The 21752-nt window shown below is 41.2% G+C and overlaps 1 protein-coding gene across 4 annotated transcripts in view; it reads left to right on the forward strand.

The window, feature by feature from the left end:
• CSMD3 (CUB and Sushi multiple domains 3) overlaps nt 1-21752 on the forward strand; it is a 568382-nt gene that overhangs the window by 123514 nt on the left and 423116 nt on the right. For all 4 annotated transcript variants that reach the window (XR_014513736.1, XM_083450329.1, XM_083450330.1 and 1 more), the window contains exon 3: nt 11644-11756. Coding sequence is in view for 3 of the 4 variants with exons in the window: in XM_083450329.1 (XP_083306455.1) it covers nt 11644-11756 (113 nt within the window). In the remaining variant the exon portion in view is untranslated. The remainder of the gene's footprint in view (nt 1-11643; nt 11757-21752) is intronic.

Consider the following 21752-nt stretch of genomic DNA (forward strand, 5'->3'; position numbering starts at 1 on the left):
CCTGATTCCCTTTTCTCCCTCTGTTGCAGCTTGATGGATTGGCCATTGCTGTTTTCACAGTTAGGGCCGGAGTCAGCCCATCTAAGATTGCGCTATCAGGGACAAGTGATATACTGTCTGTACATGCTATCAAAAAGTTTGGCTACATCAGATTGGAGTGAGGCCTAACTTGAAATTGGATTCTACTACTATTACTACTGCTACAGAGCCCTTCTTGTCAGGGCTGCAGTTTTCAAACTACAAACTTCATGATTCCTGGCAAGAATATCCTCTTGGAAGTTCTCCTGCATGGGAGTAAGATAAGGCAGGGAAGAAAGACTATAAGCTTCACTCATTTGGGCTTTTCAAGTTCTACTTGAATGACTGAAAAATTATTTGAGAGTTGTGTCCCCCCCCCCCAAATTGTTTGGTTGGTAGCGGGGAGTGCTTATTGCAGAGAGCCAGTTTGGTGTAGTGGTTAAGAGCGGTGGACTCGTAATCTGGTGAACTGGGTTCGCTTCCCCGCTCCTCCACATGCAGCTGCTGGGTGACCTTGGGCCAGTCACACTTCTCTGAAGTCTCTCAGCCCCACTCACCTCACAGAGTGTTTGTTGTGGGGGAGGAAGGGAAAGGAGAATGTTAGCCGCTTTGAGACTCCTTAAAGGGAGTGAAAGGCGGGATATCAAATCCAAACTCTCTTCTAATATGGCACAGCTTGAAGCGACTAGATGCATAAAAACTAACTCCTCCCATTAGATATTATTCAAAACTTTACTTGTAGAACTTTATTTTAAGCAGAACAAAAAACATCAAAGATACATCCAAATAAGTTCATACATAAGTTCTTGTGCTGTCCAGCATTGGCTCAGCATCTTAGAAATAAAAGATAAGTCTAAGCAAAGGTCTCACTCCTTACATCTTCCATTTTGCCTGGAGTTGTTTTCCTGGAGAGCCATTTACACATCTATGCTTCCACAGAGCTTGAGAACATTTCAAAATGGAAATTTGCAACCAAATACCTTTGTCACCTGATCTAACACTCACATGTTAGCTAGCCGAAAACAACAATTGTTAATTATCAACCCATCAAGGAGTTCAGATACCACTTCGTATTCTATAGTGGAATTTCCCCATGTTAAAGCCTTCCGTAATACACCTTTAGGCATTCCCCATTTTAGTGTCAAATAAACAATTATACTTGACAGAGCTCATGCCTCACTGGTTACTCATTGTAAACAAAAACAACACGAAAAAAACTACCTTGAACACCAAAGTCCAGTTTTCTTAAGTGCTTGAAACTCAACAGTACTGCCACAGCTGAAAAACCTATGCAAAACTCTTTAATTGCAAACATTTTCTTTCCAAGTATTTCTCTGTTTTGCTTTCAGCAGTTCAGACTTAGCATATGTCTCTTTTAAGAACACCAGAGAAGCAAATTAAAGTTATTTGTGTGGTAGATGAAAGCTTGAAATACAGTAAGTTGAGAAATTGCCTGTGTTGTGACCACTCTTCTTATCTTGTTTCTATTAATAGAAGAACTTTTGTAAGTAGAGGAAAATGTTGTTTTCAATACGATCCCAAGACCATCCTGCCCACATAATAGCAACTATACACATATGGGGAAAATTTAAAGGCATGCTCAATATCACAATTAGGCTGGAAATTAGCACCAGAGACTGTCTCTCGAGCAACAGGCTGATGTCGCCTACTTCAGCCATGCACCTAGTTGAATATACTTCCACCAAATTTTACAGAAACCACTGAAAATAAACTCTATTCGCATTTGCAAAACACCACCCATTTCATCTGTGCAGTCTATTCCAGCTTCATTTTCTTGCTCACAGTCAAATGTGATGGTGCCTCAGTTACAGAAATCAAGATGCTGACCATATTGAATTCCTCATCCATAGACAAAGGCCATTGTGTACCCAAATGAAGATAATTTTGGTGGTCAGTCTAAACCCCAGTAGAGTCAATAACACATACGCTTTCCCCAGTTTGTGTCCTACTCTATTGTGTCCTTTCCTATATTGTGTCCCCCAAACAGTCTAAAGGCCAAACAATGCATGTCTCTTTATTTCATATATATATTCATTACAGGTGCATAGAGGCCTAATTGTTAGCATGATTGCAGTGCATGGGCAAGGGAGATTTATACATTATAAAATATGGCTCTTTTTGTGGGGTATTATTGAGTTATTGGGGTATTATTGAGATATTGCTTTTATTTTTATTTTGTATACTGTGATCTTTTTATGTGAACCACCCTGAGACCTCCGGGTATAGGGCGGTATATAAATTCAATTAATAATAATAATAATAATAATAATAATATCTTAATCTCTCACATATTTAAAAATGTGTTCATGGTGGAAGGTTTTGTTTTCTATAGAGCATCTAAGAGTTTACTGTGCATATGGTGTTATGTGAAATGCTAAGTTTGAAATACTAAGCATCTGTTGGTAGCTATCAGGTGTCAGTTACTTAGTTGCAAAAAACTGGATTCAGAAGCTGGGTTCCCTTTATACTGTGTTAAAGGATTGTAAAAATTTCACTTCTGATGGGCTAGCTGGGTAGAAATCTGCAAACTGCCCTGAGATCTTATGATGAACAGCATCATCACCATCAGTTCTTGATCACTCATTGCAAAAGAGAAGTGGTCTGATGAGGTGAGAGAATTATATGCCACAAATCTAATTGGTTGAAGGGTATTCTGGCTGGAACACAATACACCAGTTGAGCCACTGCTGTTAAGGGTCTGAGGATACTAACCTTTGAGAGAAGGTTGAAGCTGAGACAGGTGGTGGACTAGCAACAGGCTATTGGAGAGGCTAGCAGAAGCCTGGATGTATTGTCCGCCCATTCAGAAGAAAATTGATATTGAAACTAACAAAGGGTGCTAAGCAGCAAGGAAGAGTTCAGCAAAGTGCTTCTCTGGAGCTGCGCAGAAAGAACCTGCAAAAACAACAAGGAACCTTATAAAAACAACAACTTGTAGATGCATTTGCCGTCTATGGGCAGTCCGAGATCTGATTGTTCATACAGCTTGCACACAGCTTGTATACACTTGTCTTCTGTGCAGAAGGTTGGATCATTGCATGGGTGTTGAGAGTACGGGCAGTGGGTGTAATAATGCTTTCCCCTCCTCCACCTTCACACATTCAATATACCGTACCTGAATTTGAATGTCTAAGGAGGGCTATATTTTGTAATGCAAAACCCATCTCTACCCCACTGTGCTCAGTTTCAAAGGACCAAAATAATAAATTGTCATTTGACATTCAACATGTGATGCTTCACTAGTAGTGAAAGTTCCTTTTCTTACAGCAGATGAATAGTGTTATATGTTTAGCAAGCTGGTTTAAAATGATCTGGCTTCACCCTATGTAATCAAGCCTCTATTTTACAAATACAGTACTTTACTTCAGAGTCCACAATTACCAGCTGCATTAGGGGCTGTCAGCTTATGTACATCATTCCACTCTAATGTCAACAATTTCTCTGGGAGCACTTTTGCTGTGACAAATCAGGACTGTTTCCCGTCATTTTGGCTTAGGAGTTTTGAAGCTATTGCTCTAATTTGATCTTGCAATTGAAAGTGCATCTTTCCTTAAGGGCTAATGAGTTTAGAGTCCAGTTTGGAAGCAGAATGCTCATTTGACATGCAATTAAATGTTTATCCTCATAACTTCAGTGCAGCTTTGAAAATAAATATTGATGAAAATGTGAGGCCTACAGGCCAAGGTGACCTGCCAATTAAGCAGAAAGGGGGGGGGGGGAGAGATAAGGGAATGGAGGGAACATAGCATATTTTACATAAAATTATACCAGTCCAAGAAAAACAATCCCCTCCCCTCCCCACTAGTCCTAGCAACTTCTTTGGTCTGCTCTAATTTCGTTAAAGTGACCACATAATGTTGCATGCAATTGATTTTCAGTGAATCATCTCTTAGAGCTTAAAAATAATCTATACTGGAGGGGTCTATTGAACTCAAGGTGTCTCAGTGGATATTGACTTAAAGTTCCTATGTTATGGAAGGATGCATTTAGCACCTAAGTCTACTGACGTCGATACAGTTTCTATGGTTGAAAAGCATATTATAATCATAGCCTAAGGATGAAATTCTGCAACGTCTAAGTTTAATCACTTTGCTGAAATTTCTGGCAGTAAGGGGATGGAATATTGCAAGTAGAGTTGCCACAGAAATTAGGCTCTGTTGGTGACGTTCAAACTGACTTGGGGGATTTCTCGTCAGGTGATGCTTTTTGAGAGAAAGCCAGAAGTGTTTTGATGACACTAGCCAAATTTCTCAGAACCGCAGCATTTCCTAAAGTTTCACCAAATTCTGCTGTTTTTTTTTTGTAAAAACAAAAACAAGACCTTAAACATGCAATGCATAACAATCTCCCTTAGACGAAATGGGTCAGTGCTTTAGAATCATAGAATCATAGAGTTGGAAGAGACCACAAGGGCCATCGAATCCAACCCCCTGCCAAGCAGGAAACACCATCAGAGCACTCCTGACATATGGTTGTCAAGCCTCTGCTTAAAGACCTCCAAAGAAGGAGACCCCACCACACTCCTTGGCAGCAAATTCCACTGTCGAACAGCTCTTACTGTCAGGAAGTTCTTCCTAATGTTTAGGTGGAATCTTCTTTCTTGTAGTTTGGATCCATTGCTCCGTGTCCGCTTCTCTGGAGCAGCAGAAAACAACCTCTGGAGCTTTAATTAAGAGCTGAAAGTTCCTCATGATGAAAAATATGTTTTCTGGACAAAAGTTGATCACATAAATGTAGAAGAGCAATTTCAGCCAGCTCATTATTTGATTTCAATGATTGTGGATACATAAAAATACCTGACTCATGCCTAGTCATTTATAATTGGCTATGCCCAGAAAAACCAATTGCTGCTAAGGTTTTTCTGGAGATTGTGAAACAGTATTTTTAGAAGCGCTGCTTACTAAATGTTACTTTGTGAATGATGAGAACATTTGAAAGTGATTATAAACATATAGGAAGCATTCATTCATCAGTAAAGCCCAGCTGTACTCCAGGAGGAGCAAAACAAATGTGAGTCTGCAATCAAGGAATATTTGAGAGCCAGCAAGGTACCGTATTTTTTGCACCATAACACTCACTTTTTTCCTCCTAGAAAGTAAGGGGAAATGTCTGTGCGTGTTATGGAGCGAATGCCTGCGGGTGGCGGGGGGATCTGCTGCAGTCTTGAGCAGAGGATCCATGGTTCCCCTTCCTTCCCTCCTCCGTGGCTCGCTTTGAAACATCAAAGCGGGAGAAGAGCCGCTGAGTGTGGAGGAGAGAGGGACAGAGAGCCTGCTTCTTTAAAGGAGCAAAGCGGGAGAGGAGAGGAGCCGCTTACACAAGTGTAAGAGGCTCCTGTCCGGTTGGCTCCTTTAAAGCAAGCAGGCTCTCTGTCCTTCTCTCCTCCCCATTCAGCTCGCTACGTAGCAGCAAAGTTTTTCAGCTCGCTAAACCGGGGATGAGCGGGGATGAGGGAGAAAAGCAGAGCCTGCTTGCTTTAAAGGAGCAAAGTGGGAGAGGAGAGGAGCCTTCTCCCCTTATACCCCTCTTCTTCTTCATTATTAGAAGCATCCTTCTCCACCCACCCCACGCGTGCTCCTTCTCCCCTTAAACCCCTCTTCTGCATTATTAGCAGCATCCTTCTCCACACACCCCACACATGCTCCTTGTCCCTTGAGTGCTTTTCCTTCCTTCCCCACTTAAAACGTGGTTACAAAGCATGGATCCACATGGATCCTCAGGATTTTTGCACTGGGTCACCCCAAATTCACCATCAGATCACTTGTCTGTGGCCACAGCATGAACCACAAAAATCATACATCCACTGTTTCGTTTAGAATATTTTTTTCTTGTTTTCCTCCTCTAAAAACTACGTGTGTGTTATGGTCGGGTGCGTGTTATAGAGCGAAAAATACGGTATATTGGCTGGTGCCAGACTTTGACCAAGGATACTTAGCCTCAAATCTTTGCTCAGTTGCAAATCTTACTGCTTTGCCTAGGGGTGGGGAACAGCTGGCCTGCAGGCCATTTCCCCCAAACCACATCCACCCACTCATCAGCTGTTTTGTTATGCTTTTTTTGTTCTCATTCTGTATTTTTTATGTTGTGAACTGCCCTGTGATCTTCGGATGAAGCATGGTATACAAATTTGAAGAAGAAGACGACGAAGAAGAAGAAGTTGTTGTTGAAGTTTTTACTCTCCTGGCCAGAACAGCCTCTTAAACAAGGAGCAACCATTTTGCAGCCCCGAAACAAAACACAAATGATCTGGAATGATTTCATTCTGTGATTTTTTTAGAATCTCATGATGTGATAATATCCATTATTTTATTTTATTTTAAAAAAGAAGAGACAAATTTATGAAGGCTATGTTTATCATTGGCTGTTAGCCATGCTTTGTAAATGAAACGTCTGAGCATCAGATGGTGAAGAACAACAGTGGATGGCCTTCATGCCCTGTTTGTGATCTTGCAGCGGCATCTCAGTAGTCACTGTTGGGAGCATAAGGCTGGACTAGATGGAACTCTTGTGTGATCCAATGAGGCAAGCCCCTGAGTTCTTACGACCACATTATTGTTTACCATCTTTATGAAAGGGCAGAGGAACAGAAGAATCCAACTGCAAAGGAGGAAGGCTTATGGCAGGCTACCAAAGCATCTGCTAACCATTATGTAAGATAGTTCCCCCATGATATGCTGCATGTGTCACATGCTTCCTTTGTTGCCATGGCAATTACTTCTGGCATCTTTTGCTACCAGTGCCACCAGACTTTCACGAGTAGCTCTGTGCAAGTGAGACAGAAAGACTACGGTCACCCCGTCACACTGTTGTTTATTTAAAACGGAACAGAAATATATCATGAAAAAATAGGCCAACTTGTATATTTTTTGTTGTGGATGAGGATTTCTTTTCTCTCTCTCTCTTTAAAGCAGTTTGCAAGGGGCTTGCAATATGGTATCAGAGGACCATATAGAGTGCCAGTTATGTTATCTCTTGGTGCTTGGCTTTTTAAATCTCAACAGGTGCAAAACTGGAAGTCTTCCAGGACAGAGATGAGATTTTTGTCAAAGGAGAAATCATGGAATATGATGGAAGACACACACAATCACTGAAGGCTTATGCTTGCTGAAAGTTCTCTTTTTTCACCATGCCAATTCAGTTTTTCATGCTGACTCTTAGTGAATGTTCCAATTGCCCATCAGGTGGTGATAGACAGAGAGAATGTCTGTGGAGCTGTCAAAACGGCAGTGGGTAGAGACTCTGTGGGCACATATTTTCCTCTAAGTATGGCAGTTGACAACTCCCAGTATTATAGCCTTCAAATCTGAATGAAATTGAATTTCTTGGTTGATATTGGTTTTGCTCTTATGCAGAACAAGGTGGTAGATTGAGAATTCTAGACTGTACCACTTCAAACAAAAAGACAGGGAGGTCATGTTTCCAAATTCCCCCCCCCCCAGTGTAATATTTTCCTGCACAGAACAAACTAGCAAATCAAGGAGAGGGAAACAGTAAGTCCCTTTCTGTGCCTGTTTTTAACACACACGGATGTATTTGAAAACCCCCACTACACATATCTGTACCCTGAACGTACAATCCAGAATTGTGTCACTTGTCTCATTTACTTAATATGTAGATGAACCAATGATTATGAGACTTCATTCTTATGGAGAAAAGTCCATTTTAAACTATGCAGCAATAATGCGGGAGAATTTTCTCCACGCCAGTGTATTTTTAAAAAAATAAAAATGGAAATTTTAAAAGCATGGAGGAATCACTGAATATGTGCATCGATAATAACACTGATGTATTTGAGCCTCACTTTTCACTTAGCAACACCCCAAAGTGCTTATATGTTAATGATAAAGTATATTTTGGCAGGTTTCAACTCTCCCATGCTGATGCACAGCTGGAGGGCTCTCAATTGTGGATTCATTGGCTCCTACATATCTACCTGCCCCTATACTTGCCATTATATATGGTACAATGATCAGAGGTTCCCCATCCCTGGTCCAGTCTGCTGTGCTGTCCAGAAATCTGCCATGAGCCTTCCCCAATGTGGTGCCCTCCAGATGTTTTGGACTACATTTCAAATCAACACCAGCCATTGTCCGTGCTGCACAAGTATTAACATTGGAAAAGGACTAGCATCATGGTTGTTGTAAATTTGGCCAAAAAAAGCCAGAAAAAGAGCATTAGCATCTTGAGCTGCTTTTTCCCTTGCTACTTCTGCACTGTGTGGTATAGCACTTGCAAGAGTTATCTACTTGCCACATGCAGACAAGCATATCTTAGGAAACTATAGATAACTGAAGAGGTCTTAGTTTGTTTGACATCACCACAAATGGTTTGCATTGTTGTTGTTTAGTCGTTTAGTCGTGTCCGACTCTTCGTGACCCCATGGACCAGAGCACACCAGGCACTCCTGTCTTCCACTGCCTCCCACAGTTTGGTCAAACTCATGCTGGTAGCTTTGAGAACACTGTCCAACCATCTCGTCCTCTGTCGTCCCTTCTCCTTGTGCCCTCCATCTTTCCCAACATCAGGGTCTTTTCCAGGGAGTCTTCTCTTCTCATGAGGTGGCCAAAGTATTGGAGCCTCAGCTTCATGATCTGTCCTTCCAGTGAGCACTCCGGGCTGATTTTCTTAAGAATGGATAGGTTTGATCAGTCCATGGGACTCTCATAAGGCTCCCATAACACATTCCATAACATCCCATACATCCCATAACACCCCACATAAGGCTCATTCATAGTTTGATTTACTAAACCAAGAGATGATAATCCAGATTAGTCCACATGTGTGATTTGTGAACTATAGATTTTGGGAACTCACATCTCATTGTGGCTGTCTGAAGAGGTTGGTAATGAAGACAACCACAAATCATCCACAATCCCCACCATGCTTTTATATAATATATGAACTGTCTCCTAGACAAATTGTAGAATGGCTTTGAATAAAAAAAAAATCCAATGATATTCTGGGCCTGAAGGAGAAATGTTCAAGATAGGGTGTTGCTTTTTCACATTTCTAGCTTTAGGATACAATGAATCTTGTCATGTTAATGTTGTTTTGCTGCTTATTACAGGGACCTTTGTTTTTTCCTGGCATTACATTACATGCAGTATGCAACAGCAGCCAGAGAATAACCCTCTCTCCATACGAGCCACTTCTTCAGTCAAGGCTAAAATTAAAATAGCACAGGGGTATTGGTTAAAGCACGAAGCAGATGGAAATGCCTGACTTTTATTGTATTTAACTCGTTAAATAAATCATTTGGAACAATTTTATGGTACAAGTCACTTGCTCATATAACTGTGAGAGTGCAAAATAGCTTTCTTTGTGCTCTCTCTTCCCTTTCTTCCCCTTCAGATTTTATTAGGCAGGGCAGCAAGGTATTGGAGAGGGGTAGAGGATTATACATAAATCTTCTAGGTATATTCAAGATTCAGAGTATATATTCAAGTGCCAGAATTGTGTATTGTTGTAGTTGCTTTTTAATACTTCTGTGTAACTTCTGTGATGTTAACAATGAAAGTCAAAACAAATACATGTGTATGTGTATGTATATATATATATATATATATATACACACACACACACACACAAACATATATATAATATATATGGAAAGAATGGAATATTTCCAGCTTAGCACGCATAGCTTATATTTGGGGCAGTAATGGGGAAACTGTGGCAATGCAGATGTTGCTCCCAATATGTTGTTTAGAAAGGAGATTCCAACTAAACATCAGGAAAAACTTTCTGATAGTAAGAGGTGTTTGACAGTGCAACCATCAGCCTGGGGTGGCAGTGGGCTCTCCTTCCTTGGAGGTTTTTAAGCAGAGGTTGGATGTTCGTATGTCATGGATGCTTTAGCTGAGATTCCTGCATTGCAGAGGGTTGGACCAGATGGTCCTCAGCGTCCCCTCCAACTCTACAAGTCTATGATTCTATCAGCTCCTGCCATCACGGCCAGCGGTCAGGGGTGATGAGTATTGTAGCCCATCACTTCTGACATATGCTCATCTCCGTATTTAAATTACCGTATTTTTTGCTCAATAAGACACACCAGACCACAAGATGCACCTAGTTTTTGGAGGAGGAAAACAAGAAGAAAAAATATTCTGAATCTCAGAAGCCAGAACAGCAAGAGGGATCGCTGCACAGTGAAAGCAGCAATCCCTCTTGCTGTTCTGGCTTCTGGGATAGCTGCGCAGCCTGCATTTGCTCCATAAGACGCACACACGTTTCCCCTTACTTTTTAGGAGGGAAAAAGTGAGTCTTATAGAGCAAAAAATACGGTACGTCATTTGGGCATTATAGCACATGCCTCCTGGTGGGAGAGGTGGCAACGTGAAGGAGAGGCTTTACCCCTTTCATTGTTAATTCTGAAGTACCCCAGTCTGTCTCAACTAGGGCCAGGGCCTTTTCAGTACTGGCCCCGACTTGGTGGAACGCTCTGTCACAAAAGACTAGGGCCCTGACATCTTTGCGGGACTTGACATCTTTCCGCAGGGCCTGCAAGACACAGCTGTTCCACCTGGCCTTTGGTTTGGACTCAGTCTGACCCTTATGTTTCCCTCCCCTTATGGTTTTGAACTATGGGCTACTATTAAAATGAGGCTGCATTTTAAATTGTATTTTAACCCGTATTTTAAATTGTCCTCCCCCCCTATTATGTTTTTATTGTGATTTTACTGGTGTTAGCTGCCCTGAGCCGGGGAGGCCGGGGTATAAATAAAAATTATTATTATTATTATTATTATTATTATTATTATTATGTCCAACTGTATGAGCCTCTCTTTATTCAGGAACCCAGAAAAAGTAGGCTTGGTGATCCAGAGGCAGCTTAGCAGACAATTTATTTAGCCATGCATTCATTATTAAAATATTCATGCCCCATTGTTCTACATTTTAAACATCCAAGATAGCTAACAGGCTAAATGATAACAATCATTAAAACACAAATTGTCATCATCATTATCATCCAGAGAAAAACAAACACAGCAGAACAGACTCTTCAAGCCCAACAGAGATAACTGCAGAATCACCATTAAACATAACTGAGAAAAAGATGAACAGGTTAGAGTTTGAGAGCATTTATCTCTCTCCCCCACACACATACATCTATTCTCTCCTAGCTGCTTCTGTAGTTTGGGCTGGGAATGAGGCACCCTGACTGTTTCAAAACTCCCAGTGCTTTACAGACAGACATATGGTTGCTTCACATGGCTTTCAAACTTTTAAAATAAGAGAGTATTTTTCATATTTAGGTATCAACTAGGTACCACTTACCCTCCATGCATAAGCCATCCATGTGGACAGCTAACAAAGGAATAAGTATTTGTACGACCAGTATGAATTTCTAGGCTTTCCTTAAAACATTTACAAAGAACTACATTTTCTTCCTGCTTAATTGTATTTATCTTGGCTAGTAAGTCTCACCTGCCTTTCCCAAAGGAAACATTCATAGGTTTACATGGCTTCCCAACAGGACATCCTTCTTTAAAATCTAAGCTGTATAATGTAATATTTTATACACAACTCAAGATAAGAAAGTATGAAGTAATCTGATTTATTTATTTATTTGTGGCAAAATTAATAAATCTTTTTTCCCCCTAGGTTAACGGGATTTCACCTCCCTCCACCTATTACCAGTACAAAATCTGTATTTTCACTACGATTGACCAGTGACTTTGCAGTGAGTGCCCATGGATTTAAAGTATATTATGAAGGTAAGATAATGCAATCAATACACATGCTAGAACTGCGTCAGATACCCTCCAGTAAAAAAAAAAAAAGAAGTAATGTAGCAACTAGCAATTTCAGTGCAGTGCTGTGTCTCTCGGATTCAACAAAAGACAAGCAAGGGCAATTGTTTGGGGAAATGAGGGCAAATGACAGCAAGAGCAAATTTAAGACAATATTTTCTGTCTCAGTCATATGGATAACTGCACCCCATGCAGCTAACAAGCTCACAATCTGGGAAGAGAGTTTGAAAACCTACATGCACACTTTGATGAAACAGGGGATAGTATTTAAGTTATACTTAAGGACTCGGGTAGCGCTGTGGTCTAAACTACAGAGCCTAGGGCTTGCCAATCAGAAGGTCGGCAGTTCGAATCCCTGCAACGGGGTGAGCTCCCGTTGCTCGGTCCCTGCTCCTGCCAACCTAGCAGTTCGAAAGCACGTCAAAGTGCAAGTAGATAAATAGGTACCACTCCAGCGGGAAGATAAACAGCGTTTCCGTGCGCTGTTCTGGTTCGCCAGAAGCAGCTTAGTCATGCTGGCCACATGACCCGGAAGCTGTACGCCGGCTCCCTCGGCCAGTAAAGCAAGATGAGCACCGCAACCCCAGAGTCATCCGTGACTGGACCTAACGGTCAGGGGTCCATTTACCTTTGCCTTTAAGTTATACTCAGACCATTGACATTAATTGGCCTAATTTAGTTTGCTGAAGAACCATTGACTCTTGGGGTATATGCTCTTCCTGAAGCAAAGGTCAAGATCTGGCCATTGCTGGGGTGGGAAACTGTCCAACATGCTGCTTGAATTCCATCCTGGAAGAGAGTCAGGATAATATATGTAATAAACAAACAAACAAAAGGAGCTCTTTGGAAAGCCAAGTGCCTCTCAGGCTTAAATCATTTTATTCTTTTAAGCTAACAGGTGATTACTGCACATATCCATCTATGAGACATGGCAGCTTGTCCACCCTATCCCTAGAAAGAGAATTTAGTCAGACATAATCCACTGTTCTTTACAGGCCTCTTTCAAATTAGATTAGTTCTGGAATAGAGTGAAATTAATTTCACTTTGATCCATCTTTTCCACTTCCAGTAGTCTAGTGATATGGAATGCAGCTTAGTCAGCACATGTGTGTTCAAGAGAGATATTACTGCTCAGAAGGAGAGCAAAATAGCTGCTTATAACGCACAGCAGGAATCTCTGTGATTGCCATTCTGTTTGGATAGCATGATATTCCTTTGTTCTTAGCCAGTCTCTTTCATTGTAATTAAACAGGTAGCAACTACTGAATAGATTTCCATTTAACTTGTAAACAACTGTTCAACATTGTCAAGAAGCAGAGGAAATGAGTTAAAGAGCAGTCCTGCTGTAGGTTTTTGGGTCTTGTTCCTTCAAGCAAGAGATAAGGAATAAAGCACAGCTTTAATGTGACATTGTTTTCAGAAACCGCATTTACTTATATACCTCATCAAAGGACACTGTGGTATTCCAGTGACACCATCTGTTTGTTTGCTGTAATTGTTCTGCAGCAGGGATGTGAGAGACTCCCCCTTAGAATTTCGCCCATCGTTTAAAACTCCCTTGAAATCCCACCATCAATGTCACTTTGAATTCCTCTTCAGGTGAAATGTCATTGGCAGTTCTAATTAGGAGCAATTTGCAGGGGTAGTTCTAATTGAAGGGTCACTTCATCAACCTGATAGGGTTTAGTGCCACAGTGAAGGTTGCTAGCTTAGATGGCTTTAAGACTCCAGAGTTATGGAATATAGGTCTACCAATAGCTACATAGTAGGAAGGAACCTCTACATGCAAAGGCGAAATACCTCAGGACACTGGGGAGGAAACAACAGGGCAACAACTACATGTCCTCTTAGATGCATTTGGCTGGTCACCCTGAACAGAAGGTTGTGCTAAACCTCAGGGTGGGGAACTTCAGGCCCAGGAGGCAATTGTGTCTCTCCAAATATGACCTTCAGGGATTTCCATACATAACATGCCATTCCCAGCCACATACCCTCTTCCTACCCCCCTCACCACCACTGTGAGTTGTTTATCTTCCTGGCTGGAATATATCTTTCAATTCTGCCTTGCCTGGATGAAGCCGGGCGGGGGCGGGGGAGAGAGAAAGAGAGAAATTGCTGGCTCTACAAGGGGATAGATATAGATAGATACCTTTGGCCACTTTATTGCCTCTGGCCATGCTCACTGCTGGCGCATGGCCTCTGGAAGATCACCCAGAAGGCAATGTAGCCCTCAGGCTTTAAAGGAGCTCCTATGCCTGTACTAGATCGACCCTTGGTCTTATCTATGAAGCCAATTTTCATATAAAATGTGAATTCTCATATTCTCTATATCACTTTTTATAGATATAACACAAAATTGCCATAGAAGAAATAAAAAATGATGGGAAGACACCTCATTGATTTGTTATTTATAGTGCTTTTTAGATATAGTGGATATGTAGTAAATAGCTTTTTGTTATTTCATTGATCTTAGAAGGCCCTGAAATGGAGCCGGCAGGATTTGCGATGCTTTCTCAGCCTGTCAGAATTCTAGGTCATTGACGGAAGTTCATAGCTGCTTATGAGGCTGCAGAGAATGCAGTGATCATTTTGAATGTATCTGTATCAAACAGTGTGTGCACAAATGAATTGATGAGGTTCAACAAGACTAGCAAATTTTCTCAAGGGGGGGTGGTGTTTCACATATCCCATTCCTTGGGGTTTTAACCAGAGCTTCTTGTCATAATAGTGCTACAACAATTTGAAGTAAGAGGTGGTCAGAGTGGGGTAGAGAACAAGCTTTGCATGCAGATGTGGCCAGGTTCAGTTGTTGGTCATCTAGTGAGGAAGAACCAATCCTTTGCAAAGTAGACCAGTGGCTGTTCTTAAACTAATGTGGCATCATATATCCATATGCTTTTGGTGGGGAGAATGAAGGCAGAGGGTGTCTAAGATCTGTTGGAAATTTCTTAAGAAAATACCAGGAAACGTTTCACATAATGCCCTCCAAAATCTGCAAGGCCATTGATTCTGTAGTGTTATGAAGGATCTGAAACTGCTGTAATGAACTACTGAAGCATGTTGATCAAACATTACTCATATAATTAAAATGTACCAGGATACATTTCCCAGCTAGATTTTTGTAAGTTGGTACTAAATATCTGAACAAATAGAGTCACTGAACTATGTTTTGACTGCCTATTAAAGTTCAGAATTCTAACAAGAATAGAAAAGGCAAGTCTTAGAACAGTAGCCAGTTGTGCTTGACTATGTATGCATGAGCAATGTAGCAATGTGAATTAATTTTTTTGAGTAAAGTCCTTGTGGGACAAAATGAGCACTCATATATTGTGGTAACCTAATGCAGGTAGTTCCTAGTAAATGTTCAAGAACGAATCTGCTTCACAAATTACAATGGATATGTGTATAGATGAAAGAGTGGGATCATTTCCAATTCATGCCTGGATGAGAGAGTGGAATCACACCATACACATGTTCAGAATCTATTTATGAATATCATTTATAGTGTTTTAAGTCCACTCTTCAATGGCCAACTGGCATTCGCAGAGGGAGATATAAGAGAACATTAAAATGGCAATAAAGCAATAGTATAAGACAACTCTTCAATTAATAAGAGAATGGAACACGTAGCTTGTCCATGGTGGTTAGACACAATAATTTTACCATTTCTTTGCACCTGATGACGTTATGCACACGCAAAAATTAAAAAATAATAATAATTAAAGGGTTGCTCAATAATTAAAGGGTTGCTCAGATGGACCAACGGATTGAGACAGCTTCCTATATTCTTATGGCATTTTGTTTTCTGAATTAGAGGATGGAATGGAGGATAGGAAACAGTAATTTAGATCCTTTGTCTCCTCAGAAAAGGTGTGCTCCACTGTGGAGTAGTTTGTACTGATTGGCTTTGGGACTTTGCCATTTTTTATCATTCCTTTTGCAATCTGCATATTGTAAATGTATGCATGCATGTATCATCCATCCATCTATCTATCTATATCTATCTATCTATCCAGTGCCAGATTTGCGTATAAGCTAAACAAGCTATAGCTTGGGGCCCCACTCTGTTGGGGGCCCCACAAAAAATTAAAGGAAGAAAGAAACTGGATGTACATTTCCAAAATATAAGATAAAAAACAAATAAAATAAAACCTACAAAGAGCAACAGTGTTTTGTGTTTTGTAGGCTCCTATGATGTAAGTAATGGGCCCTGCCTGCTAGCCTGCTCCCTAAAATACCACTGGTTTGCTCATTTCTATATATAGGGTGTCTACATTCTGCATGTGCAAATGGCTTTAGATACCTATTAGGTCCATAAATTACTATATAGCATATATTCAACACAAAAAACAGAGACAATTTGTTGTTGACAAAGAACAGCTGGAAATATAAAGGGACCCATTACCTTCAGTAGCTTAGGGCCTCATCAAACCTAAATCCAACCCTGTACCTCTCTCTCTCTCTCTCTCTCTCTCCCCTACACACAAAGAGAGAGAGAAACTGAAAAACAAGTCCACCCTGTCACTCAAAAGAAACTAAATCTGCAATGCCAAAGCCAATTTTCTGCACCCAATGGGGAACTTTTTGTTGTTGCTGCTGTGCCTTAGAAAAATCAATACCAGGTTTGGTACCAGGTCTGTGCTTTAGCAGATTGCTAATAGACCAGTCATGTAATCAAAATAATTCCTCAGTGCTTCTTCAGGGAAATAATTCTTTCGCTTTGGCAACATAAGGAGAATGGGGACAGCAAATGAGATGAAACTAGATGAAAAAGGATCAACTTCAGAGGGCTAAGACTACTAATGGGGGCTGAAAGCATCAATGGTGCTGTTATGAAGCAGCTGTAGGCAAAGTTCCCATTCATGGTTCCCTACCTGATTGGCATGTCTTGAAGGAAACACCATTCATCTGTAATTTTGGCATCTGGCCACAAAAATCCCACATACCTCATATGACACACTGCAGCCAAAAAATTAATTCAGCTAAGCTGCTTATCTGAGATCCTCACTGCGCACGAAGCAGCTGAAGTTGTCCAACTATTATTGATCTTATTTCCCAATGTTTTCTCTCCCCTGCCCCCATTATGAAAGTAGCTTTACTTCTTAGAAATAAAACAGGGAAACAAAAATTCTCATTTAAAATAGTTCTCAAAGGGAGCAAACAGGGCAATGTATGGCCTTAATCTATCAGTTAAGGAATGCAATTTTCTTGGAAAACCTAGCATCTACATTTGTTCATGCTGCAATTTATTTGTGTCCTAGTTAACTTCCATTCTGCTACCTTGTCTTACTTTTATATTGCTAAACCTTGTTATGTAATGGTCTCATGACTAGAACCAAAGAAATTAGCCTGATCCGATCTGATTAGTTAAGGAATGGTGGATCAGAATATTTGAAAACTCACAGAGTAATAAAGATGGGGGAGATCTCCACAGCTTTCCTTGAACTAATCCAAAATTTTAGACTTGGGAGAATTTCCTGAGCTAATCCGAGAGCTTGGGGAAAAAGTTGCCTCTTCTTTCATTCTGTCTCCCAAGATCAGCTGAAAGAAATTTCAACTTCTGTTCCTGATTTAAGAAAAGGGGAAGTGAAGAAGAATTTCAAGGTTGGCCAAGCTCACATCCCATTTTAAGATAGGTGTTTCAAGATTGCAAAGCTCACATCTCATTCTAAGATAGGTGTTCTGGCATATCTGATGACTATATAATCCAGAGCAGCTTTGATTTTGTACTCTGTTATGGCCCAGATTTGCACATAACACTAAATCATGGCTTAGTGCTGAGTAATGTTTCAAAAGGATGTCCAGGAGCAAAGTTGCTGTGATTTTTACTGTCCCCACATTCTTGTGTGTTCATGCTTAGCTAAGGATTGGCTTAGCATTATGTGCAAATTGGGCCATGTTCTGGGACAAATGGAGACAGAGAACAAACGCTGTGGGCAAAATGCCCTATGTTTTGCTGTACATGTAAATTCTGTTTAGTTTTGGCGCTGAGTCAATCTTTGGTCTTTGGTGTATTTTCTTTTTCTCCCTGCAGTTGCTCAGTATAGAGTGTTCTTTTCCGATACTTCTCATGGTGTTGCCAATTTCATTAGTGCTTACTCAAGAGACCATGGTACGAATGTGCTGAACATTAAACATAATTGTTTAATGTTTTATACTCACTGTGCCTTTTGCATAATGTGTCTATGGCAAATCCAGACTGTGTTGCTATCCCACATGCAGCCATGACTAATATTGTAATGTCAAAAACATAAGACTTAGCAGCAGATGTTGCTTTTCAAGATTTCTAACATCACCATGCACAAGTCTTTAATTGTGATTTGTTCCCAATTGTGGGTATAAAGAGACAAGCCAGCATATTTCAATCTATAAGTGATCTATAACTGCATTAAGCAGAAATGAAGAACTTGTGGCCCTCCAGCATCTGGTTGGACTACAATTCCCATAATCCCTGACCATTATGATGGGTGTGGCTGATGGAAGTTGTAGTCCAGCAACATCTGAAGGACCACAGTTACCCCATCCTTGGGAAAAGGGAACTACAATTAACAGATGAACGCTTTCCCTTTCCCAGGTACATGGGCATCCACAAGGGGGAGAGACAAAGTATAATCTCCAGATTTCCTCACCCCTTGTTTTGTTTTAGAAACATTTCTAGCTTCCATAGAACCTGAGATACGAGGCAAAAAGTACAGAAACTATATTGTACCACACTTTGCCAGAGCTGCTGGTGGGTGAATAGAGGTTTACTATTAACTGGCAATTCAAATATGTGGTGGTAACAGCAGAGAAACAGGGTCATACAAATAAGTAATTGGTGCAAGTGTTAAACTCGAGTGGGATACTAGTAGTCAATTCTAGATAAGCTGGTGACAGCTAGATGGAATTGTAGCAGTAGTAGCTACCAGAATCCTGAATATTGGGGGAGCCATGTGGAATAATAGAGGTTCATTGATACTGCCTCACTGACAGCACCTACAATCCTGTTCCCCAGGCCTATTAAATTTGGGTATATAGTTGAGCTAGGCAGGTTCAAGAATAATTTATATCTCTGGTCCCACAATTAATCCCTGGGAATGCTCAACCTAACTCTCACTTTACCCATACAGTATCTGCTCAGTCTCTGACCTGTTTAACTAAGTATACTATACTACCCACTGCCTTTTGGGACATCTTTAGGAAGAGAAAAAGCTAAGGAGTAAACCCTACACAAATCTGGAGTCCCTAAGATGGTTGGATGGCACCTTGTGTGCCTCCATCCAGTAACTCATGCAGGCAAACTTATTTCTCTGCTTTCCTTCGGAGCACATCAGCAAGGCCAAGACGGAGGTCTTGGGCAGCCCAGGACCTCCACACACACTGCCCACATCAGCAAGGCCAAGAGGGAGGTCTTGGGCAGCCCAAGACCTCCACACACACTGCCCTGGCTTGGACCTTGGAGAGGTCACTTCAGTGCTTCAAAAAGAGTACAGTGGTACCTCTGGATGCGAATGGGATCTGTTCTGGAGCCCTGTTCACATTCTGAGCAGAACGCAACCCGCATCTGCGCGTACACGGGTCATGATTCGCCGCTTCTGCGCATGCATGTGACGTCATTTTGAGTGTCTGCGCATGCGTGAGCGGCGAAACCTGGAAGTAACCCGTTCTGTTACTTCCGGGTCACCACAAAATGCAACCTGAAAACGCTCAACCTGAAGCTACTTTAAAACGAAGTATGTCTGTTCAGCAAAAACAATGCAGGAGGCAGCAGTTATGAGTTACTGGTCTCTTCAGCCACAGCAGGCACCGAGATTTCCCCGCAGTTTGGCACACTTCCACAGAGGCTATTCAATCATGTTGTGAAATATTGGAGGCAATTTTCCCCTGGTGGCAGATGACAGAACCAAGAGACTGGTGTAAAATACTCAAACAAGCATTTTATTACGGCTATACAAACTACAAACACAAAGCATGTGGGTGTTTTCTTTCTGTAGGCAGTTGCAAACTGCAACTTCTTCTCTCTTTATACACATCACCAGCTGTGCCTAATTAGCCTGGAAAACCACACCCATAACTCTTAGAAAATGTCCTTAAAGTTATCTGCACCCTTTTCTTGTTTCTTGATGAATGATACCTAACATGAGAGCTTGAACTGGGAAAGGAAACTGAGACTTGCACAGAAGCCCTTGCATACTTATCCCTGTGCACTGGCTCCTGACTTTTGACCACTGAGGTGGAGTTCTAAGCATCGTTAGCTGAATTCGCACATAATTTTGAAATCAGCAAACTTAATAAGACACTTCCGATCAAGGGGTGGGGGGCTTCAAAGCATGTTCAGCAGAATGAGCTTAGGATGTTCTTTCATGCCTTTGTGCTCAATGGGACACTGGGGTGGATCTTAAGGGGGCTACTCTACGTCCAGACACCTACCTCTGACACTTCTGAGAAAAATTGCCTGTGGAAATTATTGGAGGCTATTTACCGTCTAAACATTGGGAACCTCAGAAAAAGACAAAATAAGTTATATTGCCTTCCAAATTAAATTGTGCTTTAGCTAGTTAGACAGACAAGTTTGGGTACCCATCCATAATCTTTAGTATCAGATATTACTTCTTTTACATGATTGATGGTGAATCTGTTAGCTATCTTCTCATTAGCCAGCGACACTAAGTTCAGAGTGCTATATCCTGCATTGCCAAAACCAAATGTGCAAATAACGCATGACCCTGAGAGGGCAAGGCCATTAGACAGAATTCTGAAGCAAATCAAAGAGTTTATTTCATGGCTTGAGGCATAATATTTTCCCAAGCCATTAGCTCATAAGTGACAACATGATAGATCTAGTCAGTTTGTAACATTACACAGGGAATCAGAGGTGAGGAAAATGGGGAAAATAAGTTTATATATCATGTCAGAGTTCTTTTCTCTCTTAAAGTTTTTATTTTCTGTTTTGGAACACTTGGCCTAATAGATATTATATCCTGCTGGTACTGGGAATGCAAACTACATGGTTAATTGATTCATTAAAGCAGCAACCCTACTGTGTGGTCATTTTTAACCATGCCAGACACACACAACCCTCTCCTTGGTTTTGAGGAGTTCCTTCTGGTGTAGATAAAATTGGATTGAGCCACATTAATGAAGTAGCAAAAGGATCACTGGCAAACAACCAATGCAGAATAAATTGAATATGACTGACAAAGTGAAGCAGGGGTAGTTAGTCTCTAGCCCTCCAATATGGCCAACATCCATGGGAGGTTGTAGACAAACAACATCTAAAATATCATCTGTGGCATGAATGATTCCAAAGAACAGTCATCAGTGTCATCTGCCCAAGATCACACGTCTCTTGTATCCTGCCTACAAACTGTTAGCACTCATCTTTCTTTGATTCCAACAGACCAGAATTCTCAGTAAGCTTTTGGATGGGTCTGAAGGAGGATTAGACAAATTCATGGAGGAAAAAAAACTACCAGTGGCAACTTGCTTTGTTGGCTCTGTTCAATCTCCACTAATGGAGGTAACATGCCTCTGTATCTCAGTTGCTGAGAGTCACTATCCTGGGGACACTGCTGTCACACTCTGGTCTTGCTTGTGAGCCTCCTATAGGCATCTGGTTTGCCACTGTAGGCACAGAATATTGCCCAAAAATAGGCCTTTGACCTTGTCCAGCAGGGCTCTTCTTACGTTCTTATCTTCCCAGCCAGACCAGTTTTCCTTTGTTCCTCTTTAGCACATGGTGAGTGAGAAAACCATATCTTAGACCATGGCAAATAGTGGGTGGCAGCCAGCATTGTTGTTCTGCTTGCACACTTGTACTTGCCCATCCTTTTCCCTCCCTAGCAGTGCCCTACCCACACACCCTCAAAATCTGCTCCAGAATGTTAGGGAACCTTTTGGAGCCAATTGAGGGCAGGAGGTAAAGAGGGGGAGGAGAAGAAGGAGGAGTCCCATTGTGAAAGCTGAATGTCATGCATACAG

The sequence above is a fragment of the Podarcis tiliguerta genome, assembly GCF_965153285.1.
Source record: "Podarcis tiliguerta genome assembly, chromosome: 7".
NCBI classification, from domain to species: Eukaryota; Metazoa; Chordata; class Lepidosauria; order Squamata; family Lacertidae; genus Podarcis; species Podarcis tiliguerta.